Source organism: Dendrobates tinctorius, unplaced genomic scaffold, assembly GCF_039654945.1.
Source record: "Dendrobates tinctorius isolate UK_male_01 unplaced genomic scaffold, ASM3965494v1 ptg000008l, whole genome shotgun sequence".
Taxonomy (NCBI): Eukaryota; Metazoa; Chordata; class Amphibia; order Anura; family Dendrobatidae; genus Dendrobates; species Dendrobates tinctorius.
The window spans coordinates 70719360-70744166 of record NW_027361676.1 but is presented as its reverse complement, the minus strand read 5'-3'; the positions used below and the strand labels follow the sequence as shown (position 1 = coordinate 70744166).

General features: G+C 42.9%; 1 protein-coding gene across 2 annotated transcripts in view; it reads left to right on the top strand.

Annotated features, from left to right (window-relative positions):
* The window catches only part of CASP3 (caspase 3), a 66804-nt gene extending 42851 nt beyond the window's left edge, over positions 1–23953 (top strand). For both annotated transcript variants that reach the window (XM_073578380.1, XM_073578386.1), the window contains exons 2-7: positions 1084–1175; positions 5036–5166; positions 8002–8130; positions 18237–18412; positions 18836–18956; positions 21524–23953. In XM_073578380.1, coding sequence (XP_073434481.1) covers positions 1102–1175; positions 5036–5166; positions 8002–8130; positions 18237–18412; positions 18836–18956; positions 21524–21750 — 858 coding nt within the window. In that variant the 5' untranslated portion in view covers positions 1084–1101 and the 3' untranslated portion in view covers positions 21751–23953. The remainder of the gene's footprint in view (positions 1–1083; positions 1176–5035; positions 5167–8001; positions 8131–18236; positions 18413–18835; positions 18957–21523) is intronic.
* Positions 23954–24807: the final 854 nt, after the last annotated feature.

Below are 24807 nucleotides of genomic sequence, written 5' to 3'. Positions count from 1 at the left end.
GGCAGAGCCTAAAAGCGTGAGCCTTCTGGATTGACTTCTATGCCCTGTCAGTCTCACTACAGTGTTAGATCTGTCCGCTGCAGAATCCTTGACTAGAACCAAGAGAGATGCCCAAATGTACCTATATCAGTCCAAGGCACATCCCATATACAATCTCTTGCCTGCTCTTGCTGCTGACACCTAAAGAACATTTCCAGAATCCGCCCTTTTCTCACCATGGAAACAACAAAAACCCTCATTGTCGCATTGATCCACTCCCACCTAGACTGCTGCAACGCTCTATTAATTGGCCTCGACTTTCCCCTCTCTAGTCCATACTTAATGTAGCAGCCAGGGTTATCCATCTGGCTAATCAGTACTCGAACGCATCTGCTCTTCGCCAGTCCTTACATTGGCTGCCCATTTATTATAGGATCCACAGTGCAGCACCCCCCTACATCTCCTCCCTCATTTCTGTCTATTGGCCGAACTGACCTCTGCGCTTTGCAAACGACTTTCGACTAACCTCTGCACTAATCCGCACCTCCCACTCCCGACTCCAAGACTTCTCCCGCGCTGCGCCAATCCTCTGTAATGCTCTACCCCAAGAAATTAGGACTAGCCACAATTTGCGTAGTTTTAGGCGCTCCCTCAAGACACATTTGTTCAGAGCGGCCTATCACGTTTACTAATCAAAGTCATTTTATGTGCAAGTGTGTGTGTGTAGCCCATTCACTATCTCCATCCATCCCTCACTCCCTCAAGATGGCTGGACCATTATTGTAAATACACCATTGTAAATACACACCTGTACTTTGTATCTCCCCCACCTCATTGTAGATTGTAAGCTCCCACGAGCAGGGTCGTCTTATTTTGCTTTAATTATTGTATTGTTAACGTTGTTACTTATGACTTGTGTTTTGAAACTGTTAAACTGTAAAGCGATGCGGAATATGTTTTACGCTATATAAATAAAGATTATTATGTGTAACATGGCTTAGTTATACACATTTTTATCATTGCTATAAATGAATGTTTTATTAGAGAAAATCACCATCTGAATAGAACAAATTGTCTAATAATCATTGATATTTCTTCTTCTAGACTTAAAACAGAGGCAGAATGTCAGACACCCAGAATGGTACCCACGCAGCAGACCATATTGATGCCGGACCACCATATGTATCCTCCCACCAGTAAGTGTGGTCATAATACATGCAAAATAATATAATTGTATAAAACAAACAATAGTAGATATAAATGTATGACTAACTTTGTACAATGATGAATGACACTTGGGTAAAAAATTCACACACAAAAACAGGTACCGTATTTTTCGGACTATAAGACGCACTTTTTCCCCAAAATATTTGGGAGAAAAAATGGGGTGTGCAACTTACAGGCCGAACGCAGGCTTACCGGGGGGTTGTGGCAGTGATGTAGCAGCAGAACTGGCGACAGAGGTGTTGCGATGCTGAGGCTCTGTGTGGGCGGTGCAGAGTACACCTGAGCAGGGTCTCTTCCGTAGGATACCGGCGGCAGAAATGTGGCGACTCTGCGGCCCGATGTCCACGGCGAGCAGAGCCTAATGCATCACCGATTTCTCTGAAGCCTAGGGACGCCGAGATCTCAATCTGCGCACTCGCGGCCTCAGGAAGATGGCCGCTGAGAAATCAGTGATGCGCTCTGCTCGCCATGGACACCAGGCCGCAGCGTTGCCATATTTCTGCCACCGGCATCCTGAGGAAGGGGTCCTGCTCCATGCTCTGCCTCACCGCCGACACCGGACACGCAGCATTGCAACATGGCATTGCAGCATTGCCCCACATCTGCCGCTGCCGGCATCCTTAGGAAGGGACCCTGCTCCATGTTCTGCCTCACCGCAGACACCGGACCCGCAGCATCGCACCACAGGAGTGCAGCATTGCCCAACTTCTCCTGCCGCCGGCTTCCTGAGGAAGGGACCTTGCCTCCTATGACCCTGCTCTACGACCACCGTCCCTCAGGTAAGATATCTTAAATTCGAAAAATAAGACCAACCCAGACCAGTACCATGTAGCAGTACTATGCACATGGCTCAGTGAATGTTGGTTTCATTTACAGTCACTACATGGTGATTACGATGAAGAGGAGTGTGAAGGCTAGGAGTGTTCTGTCTCCACTGCGGATGGTTCATTTCAGATGAGGGAGGTCCTGCTGTTGGAGGAGACCGTTGGCAGTAGGATTAACATGGAGAAGAAAGGACAATGATTGGAGTAGTAATAGATGCTGCCAGAAGGAATGGGTTTATGGGGGCTAAGATATGTGATCCAGACAAAACTTCTATTGGTAAACAGTAAGTATATATGCAAAAGAGGTGCGCTTCTAATGGGAGGATGGGGCATCTAAGAAGAGGTTGTATATGTAAGTCGCGGGGAAGAGGATGTGTTCTTAAGTAATAGATGTTCATACTTTGTGTACAGCTGGGTGTGTATTTAACCCTTTCCTGACCTTGGACGCACCCAGTACGTCATGGAAGGAAATGACTTCCCAACCTTGTACATACTGGGTAGGTTATGGCAAAAATGAGGCACCGTGACAGCAGTCGTCGTGATCACATTAAGGTGCCTGTTTCTAACAGCAAAACACTGGGCTTGTCATGGGGGGTATCTAGGCCTTCTCCAACCCCCCACCCCCGTAACTATGATAGCTGTGATTGGCTGTTCATTACTAAACAGCCAATCAAAGCAATTTCAGTGTTTCAGGCAATGAAATTGAAACAGCACCGATCATAGGCTGGAGCCTAGCAATGTCATCATTACCAGGCCCAGCACTGTTTGTTGCGATCTGACGATAACGCCGATCGCACCAATCAGAGTGCAGAGATGTAATCTTACCCCAAAATGACCACTCTGCACTTCCCCACTTCAGCTTGGGGGTGTTGAAGAGCAGTCACTTCTCCTGTTCCAGAAAGAAAATGTTCCTGATCATCTGTTTGATCCCTGATTTTTTTTCTAACCCCCCTTGCCTACCCCTTCTGCTTCCAAGTGCCTTTTTCGGCAGTTTTTTTCTTGTTGGTGTGTCCTGCAGCCACTGATCACTGATTGGCACCTGTACTTTCTGTTTTCCAGTAAAAATTTTTTCCCTGTCTCTTTTTTTTCTCCCCTCCCCCATTTGCAACACCTCCATGCATGCATCCTACAGCAGTCGAGTGCTGATCAGATGCACACCACTGATTGGCACCTGTGCTCGCTTTTGGCCAGGACTTCTCTTTTCTTAATACCCTTTTTGCACCACATCCATACGTGCGTCCTCCAGCCGCTGAGCGCTGGTATGTGACACTCATCACTATTCAGAATCCAGTTGTGTTTTTCTTTTTTGTTGTGTTTTTTTTTTTTTTTTTTTTTTTTTCTTCTTCTTACTGGATTCTTGTCTTTTTTTTCTTATCCAAATAAAAAAGTATCCCCACCCCCTCACAATCAAGACCCTAATCTTTGGCAGTCAGGAAGGACTGTTGGAGCTATATAAATAAAGATGATGATGATTATTATTATTAACGACCGGCCCACAATAAATCCGGAAATGAAGATGCCCTTGTCATACCAGGGCAACATTTTTCCAGAGGCGGTCCTTCAAACCTCAAAGAAAGGAAGGTCCGAAAACAGTCTGCGTCTCACAATGTCACTTCTTTTTTTCCTCGAGACCTGGCGTGCACCCAGTGGTTTTCCCCCATATATCAGGTATCTGAGTATTTGGTAGAAATTAGAGTTTGGGGTCTATTTTCTCATTTTAATCCCTTGTGAAAATTTAAAAAAAAAAATGGAGTATAAAGTAAAAATTTTGTAGGGGGGGAAAAAAAGTGAAAACGTGTTTTTTTTTTTTTTTTTTTTTTTTTTTTTGTTTTGTTTTTTTTTCTCTTCCACATTATTTCAGTTCTTGTGGAGCACTTGAAGGGTTATTACCTCAGACAGCACAATGAGGGAAGTTTTAATTAGCAAGGAGATATGTTTCCTTTTATATTTATCTTTATTTTATTTTTAATTGTTTAAATTGTGTAAATCGGTGGTAAGTCTTAAAGTAAGTAATGTGCGTCCTATAGTGCCAAAAATCTGTTCTATTAATGTGCAGGAATAGGATAAATTAGTCTGGTAAATTAATTAGGAGATTTTAAATGCCCCTGTTTGGGACACCCTCTCTTTCAGCTATAACAGAGAGCTAGAGCCTCACTAGCAAATCAGATGTCCATGTAGTTACACATGATGGCTACTCATCTTGAGGGTCTCCATGTTACACTTTTATTTCTTTTAAATTGACAAAAAAAAAGTATGGCTGACCACCACTTCACGTGGAAAATTGCCTGCATCCCAAAGCCAAGGGGGCTCAGCCTGACAGCAGGGGTGTTGCTGAGCTGCTAGTTTGTTACAGTGGGATATATATTCTTGGTGATCCAGTTTTGAAATGGGGATGAAGTTGAAGGGAACCCGTCAAGTACCTGTCAGAAGCCACCCCTATGGAGTTATAATTGCTGTGTGCCGCAATAACATTTCAATAATTAAAAAAAAAAAAAAAAAACACCTTTCATTTTGCAGCTGAGCAATCAGGACTAGTCTAGTGTGTTTTCACTGCTTCCAGATTTGTCCTGCATTGGCTCCTAAAATCACTCTCCCCTGATTGATAGCCTCCAAATACGGTACCTGTCAGGGTACAACTGCTGGAAAACTCGCACATGTATGCTGTAAGGAGGAAAAATGCCTGGGGGGAATTTTTATTGTTTTCTTTTAAAAAAGAATGAGAAAAAATGTATAATACTGCAAAAGCCTTATGTAACATGAGACAGTCCCACGGTTGCCACAGAGGGGTCCTCCCATTGGGGAATGCCCTTTTAGTCTGTGGAGATAGCTGCTGGAAAGGGTGATTTTGGTTGTGTTTTTGATGGTGATTCAGCATTGGGCTCCTTTCCACATCATGACTATGGACAATACTTGCATTTTCAGGGCCTTTAAGAATTTTTTTTTTATCAACTATGTATTTCTAAATATAACATGATCCACATTTACGTATTTTTACCTTTTTCTAGCCTAAACCTAAAAGGTGGTGCAACAAAAGACCAGGCATCGAAATTTTCTCATCATTTCTCATATAAGATGGACTATCCTGAAATGGGATTGTGTATAATTATCAACAACAAGAACTTTCTTCCATCCACAAGTAAGTCAGATGGATGCTACATAGTGAATGCAGGCATCTTTTCAATAAACACGATACAGTAAGTTTTGTGTTTGTGATAAAATGTTGAGATTTGTCAGTAATGCCACCATATTAAAGTCTCCCCACCTCATGAACTGGACTGGTATGCTATTTTTTTTTTTTTTTTCATTCCTCACTTTGTGAATGTAATTATGCAAACTATTTATTTCCCCATTGGTTTTGTAATCTGGACAATGGTCTTGAGACTTCTACTTCTTTTCCAAAGTGCGTGGGTAAAAATGGCATTTTCTATACTTTTGAGACATCCGCAAATGGCAAACACCATTTCCTAGCTAGAAAAACAAAAAATTTGCTCAGTAGCCCCCTTTATTAGCCTGGTCATATAGGCATTGACAGAGCGCAAACCTGACTGATCGGGCCCATCCTTGTGCCATCAGTTCGGCTATTTGTTTGAAGGATGACTTGTAATTTTTTTTATTTTCACAAATTTGTGACCAGGCAAAGTTTCTAGTTTCTGCAGCTATTCATGTGAACACCAAAGTAGACTTTCATTAGGATTCTTCTTTGAACATAGTTCTACATGATCTGTTCTGTAACACTTTTTTTTCATTTGGTTTATGTATGTTATCTATATTTAGATATATCTATCAGTACTGTGGAAACAATTCTGCAATGTAAGAATGCTTTGAAAAGTAGAAATGTTATTAGTTTACTTTTCAATAAATTGGTAAAAATTAAGTGAACAAGAGAGAAATCAAATCAAAATTTAGTGTGACTGCACTTTGCCTGCAAAACAGCATCATGAAGTCAGCAGGAAAGTGGTTGTTCCAGAACTAACCACAGATCTTCTGTAATGTTCTTTCTCAAAACCTTTTGTATCTTTATATAATCCCACACAGACATGATGTTGAGTTCAGGGCTCTTTGTTGACCTTATCACTTTTAGGAGACTCTATTTTTCTTTACACTGAAGATCGTTCTTAATGAAAGTGCTGTATATTTGGTGTCATTTGTCCTGCTGCAGAATAAATTTGGAGCCAATCAGTCGTCTCTCTGTTATTTTATGATGGATAAGTATCTGGCTATATTTATCAGTATTGGCATCACCAAGAAATCAGCAACTTTGAGAACCATAGATGCAGGGGTTGGCCAAGGAAACAGTACAGCAGATAAGACATCTCATGCTTGCTTCCTTTTGAAATCTGAAGATGTCCAGCAGTATCATTAAACTCCGAACTGGCAAGAACCACAGTAACCCAGCTACACACTTCTTCTGTTTGGAGTCACGTGGTCTTCCCGAAAGAATTGTTGCCACATATCCTACTTTGGACATGGAAACAAAACAAATGGAGTTGGGAATTTGGCCAAGGTTAATGGTGTCCTCAGTGCTGAGAAACTGAGGCAGATGCTCATCCATCATGCAGTACCATGAGGGGGGCAACAGATCAACAACCCCAAACATCCAGCCAATATCATTAAGAACTATTAACGTTAAAGAAGAGCAAGGAGTCTTGAAAGTGATGATATTGCCCCCACAGAGCCCAGATCTTAACATCAAGTCTGTGTAGGATTGCATGAAACAAAATATTTTCTCAAGCGGCGTCCACAGGGGATCTGTGATTAGTCCTTTTGGAGCAACCTCCCTGCTGAGCTATTTCAAAAAACGTGTACGTACATCAAGAACAATTGATGCTGTTTTGCGAGCACAGGGGGGTCACACCAAATATTGATTTTGATTTAAACTTTATTTTTATCAACTGATAAAATGCAAAGTAAATAGAACTAATACTTTATTTATGAAAGCATTACTACTTGGCATTTGCCTAAAACATTTGTACGGTACTGATTATCTCCAACATGTATGTATATAGTCATGGCTGAAGGTTTTCTGCCTCTCTGTGATTAGATCTTTAGTCAGATGTTTGTATGGTTACTCAAGTACAATTATAACATTTCAGAAGTTTTAAAATTTTTATTGACAAAAACCTCAAGACTCAATATTTACAGTGCTGTCCCTTATATTTCAAGACCTCTATACTTTGCCCTGGATATGAGCTTCTGAGCCAATCCTGAATGACAACTCATTCTTGCCTAATCAATGCTTGAGTTCATCCCAATTTGTGTTTTTGTTTGTACACCCGCTTTTGAGAATTGACCTCAGGTTCTCAATGAGATTTCATTTATGGGATCTTTCCTGGCCATGACCCAAAATGTCAATGTTTTCTTCACCGAGCCACTTAATCACCAAATTTCCCCTACATTGATGAGAGATGTTGTTTGTACAGGATGATTGGATACCATTCCTTATTAATCACAGCTTTGTTAGGCAAAATGTTGAGTGAGCCCACTGACTTGAATGAAATGTCCTTGCCTGTAAAGCTTTCTTGATGCTAAGCAATAATGACTGCATGTTTTTCCTTTGACGTATCCATGTTAACAAGAAAATAATTATTTCAACCATCAGCCCCCTTTTTAACGCCAGTAGTTTGCTTTTCTAATTCAGTCTCCATGACAGGATATCAGCTGCCTTGTCCTCGTTAAAGGGGTTATCTGGGACTTCGTTATTTGTGATGGAGCTTACATTCAGTGCAAATGGGGTTTTTCAGTTAAGTTCATTTCCATGGGAAGGAATGACTTTGCAATTCGTTTGATCAATCTTCATAACAATGTAGAGTTAATACTAATTGCTAATATTCAAACTTTGTGAAAACCAAAATTTTTGTCAGTCTCAAAACGTTTTGCAACAAGTGTACATATTATTAATCCCACTGTTCTAGGACTTTTTTTTTTTTCTTAATCTATAATTTCTTTTTTTTTTCTTTTTTTTTTTCTTTAGGAATGGGAATGAGGAATGGTACTGATCTGGATGCACAAAGACTGCAAAGCACCTTCAAATCCTTAGGCTACAAGGTCAATATTTTCAATGATCAAAATTGTGCTGATATTTATGGGCGGCTTAAAAAAGGCAAGTCATGGAAAATATTTTTTTTAACATCATTACTGTTATTATGCAGTGACCTGTCAGTTAGTCATGTGTCTTTCATTGAGCAATCCTTCTTTCATTTTCAGTATAACAATTCCCGGTAATATATAGTGTGAATACAGATAAATCTTCATATAAGTTCTTTGATATAATGTCAGCAGTCATGGCATCAAATTATAGGATTACAATTGAAAAATGTATATTAATAGAAAATTAGCAAGTTTTCCTTTAGAGGCCCTGTTTTGATTATTTTTGAATTGCATAGATAGTGACTTTTTTTTTTTTTTTTCTATTCAGTCTTTCAAAAGTGACATGTCTGAAAATTTTCCCCATCTGCAACACCACAGAAAATAGCAATATCTCATCAAAGCTCTGTTCACACATCGCACTTGGGTTTAGATCGGGAGTATTCTCCAATGTAAACCTCTGATTGAAGGCTGAAATGAAGGACACTTTCATTTAAAGCTCCACTCCAGTGTGTGTGTCTTTGTTGGTTTTCCTTTTAATTCTTTTTTCACCTTCAGCTTGGTATCATTATTGTCTGGTCCTTACCTCTAGTAAAATACTTTCCAGCCGCTGTCCTCTTCTCTTCCCGACACCACCTCTTCTGCTTCCGTTACGACATCTTGTGACCACAGCTCCTAACTGACTGAAAGACAGAGGTAACGGTCACAAGTTCTCAATGTAAGTCTGAGAGCCTCATTCTTGCTCTCATAGATTTGCATTGAGAAGTAACTTTCGGTTCACACAGTAAACACTGGGGTGATCTAGCAGGTCATAACTACCTGAAGAGGACTAAAGCGGCACTGAGAACAGCAGAAGACGGCAGCTGGTAAGAATTTTACCACAGGAAAGGAACATGCATTACTGATATCACTTCGTGGGTGAAATAAAAAAACAAAAAAGGTAAATAACACTGCATTGGTGCTTTAACCCCTTATCGACACGTAACGTACTGTTACTTCATATGCCAGCTACCTGATTTTGATGCAGGATCGCTCGTTGTGCCCACATCTTTCCCAGCTGATAACTGCTGATTTAATCAGTCAGTATGCGCATCTCACAGTTGTGGCTGGAGAGGAGCGCTGCCCATAGTTAAATCCCGCTGAAAATCTGACAGTGGCGTTTAACACGTCAGGAGGAGGGTGGCGCCTCATTGAAACTGCCCAGTGGTGCACCCGTGAAATGATCGTGATGGCTTGTCATGACAGTCGAGGGTCTGCTGAAGACCCCTGTGCCTGTCATTATCCAATGCCAGTGTTTAGCTGGCATTCACAGGAGATTGTGATTTTAACTATAACTGTAGCACTACTATGTATAAAACAAGCGATCAGACAACCATGGCTTCAGGTCTATTAACGACTATTAAATACAATTTAAAAAAAAAATAAGTTTTTAAAAATAACTAAAAAGTTAAGAAAAAAAAGGTCAAATCACTCCCCGGCCCTATTAAAAAATAAAACACCCCAAAAAATACACATTTGGCATTTCTGCATTCATAAAAGTCCAGTTTATCCAAAATATAAACTAGATTAAACAGATCAGTAATGAGAAAAAGAATCAAAACGTCAGAACTACATTTATTTAGCCGCCGCAACATTGCAATAAGAGGCAATCAAAACATTGTATCTAACCCAAAATGGTAAAAAAAAAAAAAGGTCAACTCAGGGCACAAAATATAAGCCCTCACACAGCCCCATATCCTGAAAATTAAAAACTTTCTCGGAAATTGACGACAAAATAAAATATTGTTATATACAGTGGGGAAAAAAAGTATTTAGTCAGTCAGCAATAGTGCAAGTTCCACCATTTAAAAAGATGAGAGGCGTCTGTAATTTACATCATAGGTAGACCTCAACTATGGGAGACAAACTGAGAAAAAAAAATCCAGAAAATCACATTGTCTGTTTTTTTTTCATTTTATTTGCATATTATGGTGGAAAATAAGTATTTGGTCAGAAACAAGCAATCAAGATTTCTGGCTCTCACAGACCTGTAACTTCTTCTTTAAGAGTCTCCTCTTTCCTCCACTCATTACCTGTAGTAATGGCACCTGTTTAAACTTGTTATCAGTATAAAAAGACACCTGTGCACACCCTCAAACAGTCTGACTCCAAACTCCACTATGGTGAAGACCAAAGAGCTGTCAAAGGACACCAGAAACAAAATTGTAGCCCTGCACCAGTCTGGGAAGACTGAATCTGCAATAGCCAACCAGCTTGGAGTGAAGAAATCAACTGTGGGAGCAATAATTAGAAAATGGAAGACATACAAGACCACTGATAATCTCCCTCGATCTGGTGCTCCACGCAAAATCCCACCCCGTGGGGTCAGAATGATCACAAGAACGGTGAGCAAAAATCCCAGAACCACACGGGGGGACCTAGTGAATGAACTGCAGAGAGCTGGGACCAATGTAACAAGGCCTACCATAAGTAACACACTACGCCACCATGGACTCAGATCCTGCAGTGCCAGACGTGTCCCACTGCTTAAGCCTGTACATGTCCGGGCCCGTCTGAAGTTTGCTAGAGAGCATTTGGATGATCCAGAGGAGTTTTGGAAGAATGTCCTATAGTCTGATGAAACCAAACTGGAACTGTTTGGTAGAAACACAACTTGTCGTGTTTGGAGGAAAAAGAATACCGAGTTGCATCCGTCAAACACCATACCTACTGTAAAGCATGGTGGTGGAAACATCATGCTTTGGGGCTGTTTCTCTGCAAAGGGGCCAGGACGACTGATCCGGGTACATGAAAGAATGAATGTGGCCATGTATCGTGAGATTTTGAGTGCAAACCTCCTTCCATCAGCAAGGGCCTTGAAGATGAAACGTGGCTGGGTCTTTCAACATGACAATGATCCAAAGCACAACGAAGGAGTGGCTTCGTAAGAAGCATTTCAAGGTCCTGGAGTGGCCTAGCCAGTCTCCAGATCTCAACCCTATAGAAAACCTTTGGAGGGAGTTGAAAGTCTGTGTTGCCAAGCGAAAAGCCAAAAACATCACTGCTCTAGAGGAGATCTGCATGGAGGAATGGGCCAACATACCAACAACAGTGTGTGGCAACCTTGTGAAGACTTACAGAAAACGTTTGACCTCTGTCATTGCCAACAAAGGATATATCACAAAGTATTGAGATGAAATTTTGTTTCTGACCAAATGCTTATTTTCCACCATAATATGCAAATGAAATGAAAAAAAAAAAACAGACAATGTGATTTTCTGGATTTTTTTTTTCTCAGTTTGTCTCCCATAGTTGAGGTCTACCTATGATGTAAATTACAGACGCCTCTCATCTTTTTAAGTGGTGGAACTTGCACTATTGCTGACTGACTAAATACTTTTTTTTTCCCCACTGTATATAAAAGGATAATGGCAAGTTAAAATATATATATAATATACACTGCTCAAAAAAATGAAGGGAACACTAAGATACCACATCGTAGATATTACTGAATGAAATATCGCAGCTGCAAATCTTTATTCATTACGTAGTGGCATGCGTTGAGAACAAGAAAACACAAAAATGATAAATGTAAATCAAAACTAATATCCCATGGAGGTCTGGATTTGGAATGATACTCAAAATCAAAGTGGAAAATCAAATTACAGTCTGATTCAACTTCAGTGGAAATGCCTTAAGAGGAGGAAATGATGCTCAGTAGTGTGTGTGGCCTCCATGTGCCTGTTTGACCTCCCTCCGACACCTGGGCATGCTCCTGATGAGTCGGCGGATGTTGTCATGAGGGATCTCCTCCCAGACTTGGACTAAAGCATCCGCCAATTCCTAAACAGTCTGTGGTGCAATGTGACATTGGTGGATGGAGTTCTGGGGAACGGGCGGGCCAGTCCATAACTTCAATGCCTTCATCTTGCAGGAACTGCTGACACTCCAGCCACATGAGGTCTGGCATTGTCCTGCATTAGGAGGAACCCAGGGCCAACCGCACCAGCATATGGTCTCACAAGGGGTCTGAGGATCTCGTCTCGGTACCTAATGGCAGTCAGGCTACCTCTGGCGAGCACATGGAGGGCTGTGCGGCCCTCCAAAGAAATGACACCCCACATCGTTACTGACCCACTGCCAAACCGGTAATGCTGAAGAATGTTGCAGGCAGCAGATCGCTCTCCACAGTGTCTCCAGACTCAGTCCCGTCTGTCACATGTGCTCAGCGTGAACCTGCTTTCATCTGTGAAGAGCACAGGGCGCCAGTGGCGAATTTGCCAATCCTGGTGTTCTGTGGCAAATGCCAAGCGTCCTGTACAGTGTTGGACTGTGGGCCCAACCCCCATCTGCGAACGTCGGGCCCTCAGACCATCATCACGAAGTCGGTTTCTAACAGTTTGTGCAGACACATGCACATTTGTGTCCTGCTGGAGGTCATTTTGCAGGACTCTGGCAGTGCTCTTCCTGTTCCTCCTTGCACAAAGGCTGAGGTAGCGGTCCTGTTGCTGCCCTCCTACGGCCCCCTCCACGTCTCCTGGTAGCGCCTACAGCCTCTGGGCACTACGCTGACACAGCAAACCTTGCCACAGCTCGCATTGATGTGCCATCCTGGATGAGCTGCACTACCTGAGCCACTTGTATGGGTTGTAGAGTCTGTCTCATGCCACCACGAGTGTGAAAGCACAACCAACATTCAAAAGTGACCAAAACATCAGCCAGAAAGCATTGAAACTGAGATGTGGTCTATGGTCCCCATCTGCAGAACCATTCCTTTATTGAGGGTGTCTTGATAATTGCCAATAATTTCCATCTGATGTCTATTCCATTTGCACAACAGCATGGGAAATTAATTGTCAATCAGTGTTGCTTCCTAAGTGGACAGTTTGATTTCACAGAAGTTTGATTTACCCAGAGTTATATTCTGTTTAAGTGTTCCCTTTATTGTGTGTGTGTGTGTGTGTGTGTGTGTGTGTGTGTGTGTGTATAATATATATATATATATATATATATATATATATATATATATATATATATATATATTGTGGGGATGTGGCTCGCTTAGGTGCAGCGGGAGACAAACATGAGACAGGTTCTTCAACAGTGCTTGCGGTTTATTCACGTCATAAACGCACAAGGCAACGTAACACCAAAAAATAGCCTTTTAGCTCAGGCAAAATAACACAAAATGTCCGTAGTTGTAGACTCAGAGCAGGAGTCTCAGCACACATGGGAGGCTTAGTCCTCCCCACACACAACTACCTGGTTCAGGAGCAGGCCACATTATAAGGCTGTAGCCACACCCACGAATCCAGCAGCTGACTGGTCACCTGACTGTGACCTCACCACAGGTCCTTCAAACAACAATAATAATATCTGGTACGCTTTACTTATGCCTTACATTATAGAGACAAGCCATTTATGAGGCACATATCTCCCATCAATTACACGACCCTTAGCCCTGCCACATACCTCCCCCCTCTGCCTAAAGCCGTGGGGCTTGGCACTTTCACCTACCAGGCAAGGGATTCTGGAGAGGGCATCGGCATTCCCATGTAGCTTCCCGGCCCTATGCTCTACATGGAAGCTGAAGTCTTGTAGGGCTAAGAACCAGCGGGTGACCCTAGCATTCTTGCCCTTTGTTTCCCTCATCCACCTGAGTGGGGCATGGTCAGATATTAACCTAAACTTCCGTCCCACCAGGTAGTACCGTAACGTGTCCACTGCCCATTTTATGGCCAAACACTCCTTCTCTACAACTGAGTAATTTCTCTCACAAGAAGTCAACTTCCTACTCAAGTAGAGAACAGGATGCTCCTCCCCACGTATCTCTTGGGAAAGGACAGCTCCTACCCCGACATCTGAGGCATCTGTCTGGAGGACAACTTCACATTTAAAGTCTGGGGCCACCAAAACGGGTTGCTTACAAAGAGCTCCCTTCATTTCTTGGAAGGCGGACTCTGCTTCTTCGGACCAGCTGACCATCACTGACTTTGTCCCTTTAAGCAGATCAGTTAGAGGTGCAGCCATTGTGGCGAAGTTTGGGATGAACCTCCTGTAATATCCCACAATCCCCAGGAAGGCTTTAACTTGCTTCTTTGACAGCGGTCTCGGCCATGTTTGAATTGCCTCCACTTTATTGATTTGGGGTTTGATCTCGCCACGCCCCACTACATATCCGAGGTACTTGGCTTCTTCTCTCCCCAAGGCACACTTCTTCGGGTTTATTGTAAACCCCGCCTCTCTTAGAGCGTCAAAGACTGCTTGGACCTTTTCCAGGTGAGTCTCCCAGTCCGGGGTAAAGATGACAATATCATCCAGGTATGCGGCAGCGTATAGCTTATGAGGTGCAAGGATTCTATCCATCGCCCTCTGGAAGGTTGCTGGAGCTCCCTGTAGGCCAAACGGCATCCGGACATACTGGAAGCACCCATCTGGTGTGGAGAATGCCGTCTTCTCCTTGGCTTCCTGTGCCATGGGGATCTGCCAATATCCCTTGGTCAGATCCAAAGTGGTTATGTACCTGGCAGATCCAAGTCTCTCGATGAGCTCATCAACGCGTGGCATGGGATAAGCGTCGAACTTGGAGACCTCATTCAGCTTCCGGTAATCGTTGCAGAACCTCCATTCACCATCAGGTTTTGGGACCAGGACAATCGGGCTCGACCAGCCGCTCTTGGATTCCTCAATGACCCCCAGCGTCAACATGCGCTGCACCTCCTTGGAGATTACCTCTCGCCGGGCCTCAGGAATACGATATGGTTTCACGTTCACCCGCACATGTGGCTCGGTCAGAATTTCGTGCTCCACCACTTTCGTGCACCCCGGCAACTCTGAGAACAGATCGCGGTTTTTCTGGAGTAACTCCCGGCACTGCTGCTTCTGTGCCTTCGATAGAGTCTCCGCTATGGTAACGGCTCCAACCTCCCCTTCTAGGTTGCCCAGCAAGCACGGAGTTACCGCTGGCTCTCTTTCTTGCCACGGCTTGATAAGGTTAACATGGTAAACCTGGTATGGCTTCCGTCTTCCGGGTTGGTGGATCTTGTAGTTTACGTCTCCCAGCTTCTCCACCACCTCATATGGCCCTTGCCACTTGGCCAAGAACTTACTTTCCACCGTCGGGATTAGCACGAGAACTCGGTCTCCCGGATTGAACTGCCTCACTCTGGCTGACCGGTTGTAGACCCTGGCCTGAGCCTCTTGTGCCTGGTGGAGATGTTCTTTAACAATGGGCATCACCTTCGCAACCCTCTGCTGCATCAGTGCCACATGCTCAATGACGCTTCTGTGGGGCGTGACTTCGGCTTCCCAGGTTTCCTTGGCTATATCTAGGAGACCTCGCGGATGCCGGCCGTACAGAAGCTCGAAGGGGGAGAACCCCGTGGAGGCCTGGGGAACTTCACGGATAGAAAACAGTAAATACGGTAAGAGACAATCCCAGTCTCTACCATCTTCCTCTATGACTTTTCTCAGCATGCTCTTCAGGGTCTTGTTAAACCTCTCAACAAGGCCATGATACACTGAAGTCCTCAACTGGGAAATTTGCAAGACTCTGCACAATTCTCTCATCACTTTGCTCATAAAAGGTGTCCCCTGGTCGGTCAGGATCTCCTTCGGCAAACCCGTCCGGGAAAACACATGGACCAGCTCACGGGCTATACTCTTCGCGGAGGAGTTTCTCAGGGGAATGGCCTCAGGATAGCGTGTGGCATAGTCCAGGATGACTAATATATACTGATGCCCCCGAGCTGATTTAACTAAGGGACCGACCAAGTCCATGGCAATTCTCTCAAATGGCACCTCAATAATGGGCAGTGGCACAAGAGGGTTCTGAAAATGAGATGTGGGGGCAGTTAACTGACTTGGCGGGCAGGACCTGCAATAGTTTACTATTTCCCGGTGACACCCAGGCCAATAGAACCTCTGTACAACCCGTTCCTGGGTTTTTTCCACCCCCAGGTGTCCCCCCAAGATGTGTGAATGGGCCATATCCAACACTTTTCGTCTATAGGGGCCTGGTACTATTAACTGCTCTGCCACCTCCTCCCTTATTTTCGTGACCCGGTACAACAATTCCCCACTCAACATAAAATGGGAAAACCTTGTGTCTGCTCCTGGCTCTTGTGCAACCCCATTAATGACGGTGACATTGTTAAAGGCTTCCCTTAGTGTGGGGTCCCTATGTTGGGCAGTCCCAAAATTCTCCCCGGCCACCCCTAACTCCGGGATGTCAGGTACAGGGGACCCTTACTCTTCATCCCCTGGTATCTCTCAACCAGCCCAACCAGTTCATCAGCATTTTGGGGATCACCCTGGGCAACCCAAGTCTGTAGAGGTCTTGGCAGAGAATGCACAAACCGATCCATCACAACTCGCTCTACCATCTGTGCAGGGGAAGCCGACTCTGGCTGCAGCCATTTCTGGACCAGGTGCAACAGGTCAAACATTTGGGAGCGCGGGGGTTTGTCCCGGTGATAGGCCCAACGATGAACTCTCTGTGCCCTGGTAGTCATTGTTACCCCCAAGCGGGCGAGAATTTCCGCTTTTAATTTGGGATATTCTCTGGCATCTTGTACCGTCAGGTCAAAGTACGCCTTCTGGGGCTCGCCCGTTAGGTATGGGGCCAGTACCTCCGCCCACCGCTCTGGCTGAAGTTTTTCCCTCTCAGCCACCCTTTCAAACACTGTCAGAAAGGCCTCAACATCATCCTCAGGGGTCATTTTTTGTAATGCGCGTCTTACCGCCTTCTCGACGTCGGTGGCATCAGCCCGACCTGGGGTTGGGGCGCTCGTCCTGCCCTCCTGGATGGCAGTTGCCAGAAGCTGCATCTGCTGCCGTTGTTCCTGCTGGAACTGCTGCCGATGCTCCTGCTGGCTTTGCTGGATCTGCTGTAACAACAGCTTGTTGGTTTCCTGCTGCAGTGCCTGGGACTGGACCAGGTGTTTCATGAGGTCCTCCATGATTCCCGGCAGTGCTTGTTGCCCCGCTGCAAACTTCACCCAGGACATGCAGCAACTGTCTCAAGTCTCTGCTGGGACCGCTGCCCGCACGTGTACCACCAATTGTGGGGATGTGGCTCGCTTAGGTGCAGCGGGAGACAAACATGAGACAGGTTCTTCAACAGTGCTTGCGGTTTATTCACGTCATAAACGCACAAGGCAACGTAACACCAAAAAATAGCCTTTTAGCTCAGGCAAAATAACACAAAATGTCCGTAGTTGTAGACTCAGAGCAGGAGTCTCAGCACACATGGGAGGCTTAGTCCTCCCCACACACAACTACCTGGTTCAGGAGCAGGCCACATTACAAGGCTGTAGCCACACCCACGAATCCAGCAGCTGACTGGTCACCTGACTGTGACCTCACCACAGGTCCTTCAAACAACAATAATAATATCTGGTACGCTTTACTTATGCCTTACATTATAGAGACAAGCCATTTATGAGGCACATATCTCCCATCAATTACACGACCCTTAGCCCTGCCACAATATATTTTCCGATTTCCCCCACCCTTCCCCCCCGCACACTTAGATTGTCCCGGGGTGAATGGGTTAATGGCATAGACCACCCATAAAAATACATTACTACATAGTATATAGGTTTATAGGGAGTTTTGCTGTAGGCCTCTAAAGGAAAGCTCAGAAAACTATATACTAGTATATAGGTTTATAGGGAGTTTTGCTGTAGGCCTCTAAAGGAAAGCTCAGAAAACTATATACTTTCCTATGCAATGGCAAAAAACATTTTCCAATACATCCTGGCCCAGTCAACGGCACTCTTGTGACACACACTAGATGAATGGCGCCCCTTTGATAGATTCGACAAACAGTTGGACATTTTTGCCATGTATATGTTGAGCTTAGGTTCTGTTAACACGTTAAAGACGTTTTCCATGTAAAAATTAAAATGGTTTCACCATCATGTACACCTGTGGATATGACATAAATGTACAGTAGGTGTGGGTCCCTGATCCCATACGGCAGAGAGTGGAGATGGAGGTGGTAATAAATCCCATTAATTTGTATGAGAATTCTGGCCAACTCTCCACTGGCAGCTACTGGAAACAAGGCCTCGATCTCTGGATAGATGTCTTTTCTTGTCTTCTTTTGATTATATAATTGTTTCTTTATTGTGTGTGCAGTATCTGAGGAGGACCACAGCAACAGAAGTTCATTTGTGTGTGCACTATTGAGTCACGGAGAGGATGGTAAGCTGTATGGGGTGGACGATTGTCTGCCTATCAAGAGTCTCACCAGTCTTTTCCGTGGTGACAGATGCAAGACCTTGGTGGGCAAACCGAAATTATTCTTTATCCAGGTAACTTCATACTATACATTCTTAAATGGGTTGTCCATTACTATCTTTTAAGTACTCTATTTCCCAATGTAAGTTAAAAACCCCCTTATACTCTGCTGCAGTACCGGTGCCGTCCCAGTGATGTCGACTCTGGGTCTCCCAGGCTTGCGTGACATAAGCCAAGGGTTATTAGTGGCCTGCAATGCTCTCACCTCCTTTGGATATCCAGGGTTCATCCGAAAGAAGTGAAAGCACGGCAGCCACTGATTGTCATGTCATGCCGGTATTGGAGGTGAGGATAAGGTGTTTTTATTTTACATTGGGGAATGTGGTGATTAGTTTTAGTAATGGACAATACTTTTAAGGTACATTTAATACACCACAATTTAATGTCTGCCTCATGGCTTTTTGCTAAATTGCTGATCTATTTCTGTTTCGCTAAAGGCTTGCAGAGGTACTGACCTCGACCCAGGAGTTGAAACAGATAGTGGCCCCGCTGACTCTGAAGAAACTTATAGAATTCCAGTTGAGGCGGATTTCCTTTATGCTTATTCCACAGTCCCAGGTATTTAATCAGCTATATATCATGGCCAACATTTTTCTATTTGGTCTTAGAAAAATAAATGAGAAGAAAGCTACAAGATGATCTGCAGCAGATATCCAAGGCAGAGTCTTGCTGCGCAACTGCAGTTTATGTGCTGCGTATCTGTGGCACAATTAGTCCCATTCAGTGTGGTTAAACGCTTGAATTTTGTTAGGAAAACCAGTAGAAGTATGATCATGCACATTGTTGCTGTAGATTATTAATTATATAATTTTTAGCATATTAACAAGGCTACATTTACCCAAATAATCTACATTGGGGAATAACGTGGGCAGTTGTAATAGGCGCGTTGCCCATGAAACGCACACAGTCAGTACCTCCCTGCTATACTTTGCACTATATTGTTGAAGTGACCCATGGAACATAAGTTTCTGGTGTAACAACTCTCATGTTATTTATTCCATGTGGAAAGAGGAAAAAAAGTAATGCCAGAATAGCTTTTCATTTTTGCCTTCAGATTCACTGTACAGTAAAAATGTCCAGACAATTAGATTTTTCAGGCTCGTACAGATGTAAGGCCGAGTTCACATGTGGCGTTTTTTTTTGCGTTTCCGCGGCGGTTTTAACCGCTCGATTTTGCCGCGAAAACGCGAAAAATAAGCATCCCATGCATTCCTATGGGATTCCGCAATGTTGTGCTTATGCTGCGGTTTTTATCGCGGCGGAATCGCTTCGCGGTAAAAAGCGCAGCATGCTCATTAATTTCGCGGAATCGAGGCGATCCCGCACCCATAGGAATGCATTGTTCTGCTTACTTTCCGCATGTGGCTGTGCACACCATGCGAAAAGTAAGCAGAACATTTGCGGATGGTACCCACGGCCCGGAGAAGAGGAGACTGTCCTCCGGTCTGTGGGTACCATATCTCTGTAAAAAATAGAACTTAAAATAAAAAATATTGTTATTCTCACCTTCCGACGTCCCGCACAGCCTTCCCGCCTCTCTCCACGCTCCCGGTCCCAGTAATCCTTTGCGGACGTCATCACGGTAATTCGCGCAAAGCACTATTGGGACCGGGAGCGTGGAGAGAGGCAGGAAGGCTGCGCGGGACGTCGGAAGGTGAGAATAACAATATATTTTTTTTAATTATTATTATTTTTTACATCCTATCTTTTACTATTGATGCCACATAGGCGGCCTCAATAGTAAAAAGTTGGTCACACTCGTCAAACACTATGTTTGACGAGTGTGACCAACCTGTCAATCAGTTCTCCAAGCGATGCTCCAGATCGCTTGGGAAACGCTAGCAATTCTGCAAGCTAGTTACGCTTGCAAAATGCTAGTTTTTCCGCGGGAATTTAAAATACGATTTTCCCACGGAATGGAATTCCGGAATTCTCGCGGTAATTTCCGCGAGAGTTTCGTTACGTGTGAACCCAGCCTAAGACTTAGGTTGTTACCATCCTGTGACTGGGTTTCAATAGTAGTACCTGGAGGGTACAGAGCCCGGCTGTCATGGCAGCCTATTATCCCCCCATTATTACATTGCAGGGGTATGAGTGGGGACCAAAAAGGGTCACCACCTAAACCTTGCCACTTGCTTTCTGGTGTTACATACAGGGATGTGCTGTTTTATATAAAGCTCCACACAATCCACCCTGGTATAGCGCATAACAGCCCTATGTCGGGAAGGTGCTGATATAGCGTTGACACAGTGTATGAAAGCCAGAATTCCTTGTTGGTATGCCAGTCACAATGGCCACCATAATGTCAGAGCTGGTGCTTCAGCAGGATCAGGGACAGCCTCACGAGTCGGGATGGATCAGCATGAGGAGCGCGTCTTTATGTGCACAGAGTATGGGTGGGGAGTGGGACTGAATTCCATGCTGCACAAAATTGCAGTGTAGTGTTATTTGCTCTCTAAACCTTTAGATTTACAACACTGACTGTAAATAAAATATGACCGAGAATACAAATGGCATTTACACAAATCTCCTCAAGTGCTGCTTCCACATACTGCCCTGCCTCTACCCAACACACAACTCACATTCTCCTGTTGCCTGCAACTCAACTACTGCACTTTGGGGTTTGTTTGTAAAACGCGATTATGACATCCTATTAAGGCTGGAATCACACGAACGTATAACATCTGATGTGAGGGCATCGGATACAATATGCTATATACTTTCCTTGTTAAATAAGATTTGGTTCAGGTGATCACTTAATCAGAAGCACATTAAGTAGACTGAGGTGTACTCTGGTTGGAATTCAACTGACACTGGAATGGAATGGCTGTCAGACATGTAGAGAAGCTGATTTTTATAAAACTGTGCAGTGGTCTCTTAATTTTTGCCAGCTTTGTATGTGTGTGTGTATATGTATGTATGTATGTATGTGTGTGTGTGTGTGTGTGTGTGTATATGTATGTATGTGTGTGTGTGTGTATATATATATATATATATATATATATATATATATATATATATATATATATATATATATATATATATATATATATATATATATTTTATATGTGTGTGTGTAAGATACGTATGCCAATTGATGTATGTTCATTCTCTTTCTTTCCTAGGTTATTATTCCTGGAGAAATACAGTGAATGGCTCCTGGTTCATTCAGTCCCTATGTGAAATGCTTAAATTACATGGTAAAACCCTTGAACTTGTGCAGATCCTCACATGTGTTAATCATATGGTGGCGCTGGAGTTTGAATCCTGCTCAAATCAAATAGATTTTCATGCCAAGAAACAGATCCCCTGTGTGGTGTCAATGCTCACAAAGGCCCTGAACTTTCCATAAGGCGAGAAGAATGTGCTATTCTGGGGCTGCTGTAACCCCAGAAGGTAACGTCTGCATTCCATACATAGGAGCAGCAGCGTCACACTCAACAAATGGATGCTAGTACGGATCAAGCAGCATGGCCGAATGGCCACAATCATCAGGTTTTATGTTTATTTATAAGGAAATTATATTGTTAAAATGATTGTCTGTTTTGTTTTGATGCCTTTTCATGACATGCATGTGTTTACACTATACAAATAAAATGCTTTTTTTTTTTTTTTTTGTATGAAATACATATTGCATGTGTTTTGTGGAAAAATAAAATCACCAACATGTTGTCGTATCAGGGAATTGTCACACACTACGGCTACAGCTCAAACCGGTATAAATTTATAATTTAAATGAATATAAGATGTGATGTACATGTTTTTATTATTGTGTGTGAAGTAGAAATGTACCAGACACCTGCACCAATGTACAATTCTTATCTTATCACAGATAAGGGCTCAACACTCCAAAAATGTACTGTGTATACTTGAAATATGAACAATGATTACGTTCCTCATTATAAAGTGAAATCCCAAAAATATATCCAGGACTGGCTATTTCATGCAGGCATTGACAGCACAGTGTCATATCTAACATGCTTCATATATCAGATTATTTTCATTTGGAAAAATATTGGTGCTTTCACATGGAAGATATTTTATGCTAAAAGAATCCATGACAGAAGGCCGTGACTGATTCTTGTGACTCGGACTTGTTGTCGATGTGTCATGGATCCACACACAGATAGTAGGGCTAAACTCTATATGCCTAAATGATGTTGTTTCTTCATGTAATCCGCATTAATAAGTGACATGCCTGTTATTTTTTTAAAAAAAGGCTGAAAAAATCATCCGATTATAATTATTGTGTTAGATATATATTGAAATAAATGGGATGCAGTTTTCAGGATGGAAAACAAATTGAAATCTGCTTGAAATTCACAATTTATTGCCCCGATTGTTTTACTTGGCCTTTCTGACCAGCCATTCCCTAAACCTATAAAGGTATGTCAGAGGAAACACCTGGATGGCATCGTGCAGATCCCACCAATGTCACTTGTCTGTTAGGGGACACGACTCCACTGCCTCCAATCATCAGGACAGTCACGCAATTGATGGACTAGAATGTGACTGTTTCTACTACTAGATAGGGATATGAGGTAACCCACAGTGAGCGTATGGTGTATATATACACCTCTGATTACAACGCACTGAATATATGTACATCTTTTATACAAGGTCGATTGGACACCCGTAACAGGAAGTGTATGACTTCAGGGGTGCGGTTTACAGAGCAAGAGGAACAGAGCTATTCTATTCGTGGGATGTGCTAGGTCTTTTATAATTTTGAGATCCCCAATATTCATCAATGACCACTGACTCCAGAGCATCTGAGACAAATCCTTTGAACTAAGGAAGCCCCTGTACTTCTCCGACTGAGTACACTAGTCCTACACTTGTTGGCTGGTTCTCATCAAATCCCCTGTTGTAATTACCTGTTCACAGCAGGAGGTCCTATTTCAGTGGAGGTGGAAGAGTCAGCTTTTTTTCACTTACCCAGTTATAATTCCAGATGTTCAATGTGAAGGTGATATGTCCCCTCTCCAGAGATGTCTTTATAGATTTTAATTTTTCTCAATGACAGTCTTTCAGATATCTTGGGGAATTCAGATTTAATAGATTGGTTCCTATATCCTTTAGTCCCCATTAACACGTCCATGTTTTACTTATGTGTTCAGTTGTTTTTGCAGTTCACCGATCTGCAAATAAGAACAGACATGTCTGCTTTTGATCAGATTTGCTTATCAATCACCCACACAACAAAAGTGAGTGGATCCATGGGATTTTCAAGTATCCTGATTGTCTGCAGCAAATCCGTTGTGTACAAACATTGCCTTACTCTTAAATGTTTTTAATAATAGAATTTTCCTATTCAAGGCTCATTCCCATGTAGGAAAAATGCAACAGGTTTTGTTTTTTACTGAAATCCACTGTGTGGTACAATAAGTCAATATTGCGCATGAAATTTTTAATCTGTAGCATATTCAATGTAAGCTGCAAAATATCAACAACAAAAAAATGTAAAATTAAATGTTATTGAAAAAAGTACATTTTGCTCTTACTGTGATAGACGCTTGTGTGATCTGTTTTTGAATAAACAGAATTTGACAGTTCTTGTACTTGTCTAAATTTGTTTTGCTGGTTTTATTAACCCCTTTACTACCAAGGGTGGTTTGCACGTTAACTCCCGGGCCAATGTTTACAATTCTGACCACTGTCCCTTTATGAGGTAATAACTCAGGAATGCTTCAACGGATCTAGGCGATTCTGAGATTGTTTTCTCGTGACATATTTTACTTCACTTTAGTGGTAAAATTTCTTTGCTTTAAGTTGCATGAAAAAAACGGAAATAAGGCGAAAATTTTGCAATTTTCAAACTTTTGAATTTTTATGCCCTTAAACCAGAGAGGTATGTGACACAAAATAGTTAATAAATAACATTTCCAACATGTCTACTTTACATCAGCACAATTTTGGAAACAAAATTTTTTTTTGTTAGGAAGTTATAAAGGTTAAAAGTTGACCAGCGATTTCTCATTTTTACAACAAAATTTACAAAACCATTTTTTTAGGGACCACCTCACATTTGAAGTCACTTTGAGGGGTCTATATAGCAGAAAACACCAAAAAGTGACACCATTCTTAAAACTGCACCCCTCAAGCTACTCAAAACTACATTCAAGAAGATTATTCACCCTTCAGGAGCAGAAGCAACATGGAAGGAAAAAATTAACATTTAACTTTTTAGTCACAAAAATGATCTGTTAGCAACAATTTTTTTATTTTCTCAAGGGTAACAGGAGAAATTGAACCACAAAAGTTGTTGTTCAATTTGTCCTGAGTACGCTGATACCCTATATGTCGGGGGGGGGACTACTGTTTGGGCGCACGGCAGGGCTCGGAAAGGAAGCAGCGCCGTTTGACTTTTTTCAACCTAAAATTGGCTGGAATTGAGATTGCGTTTGAG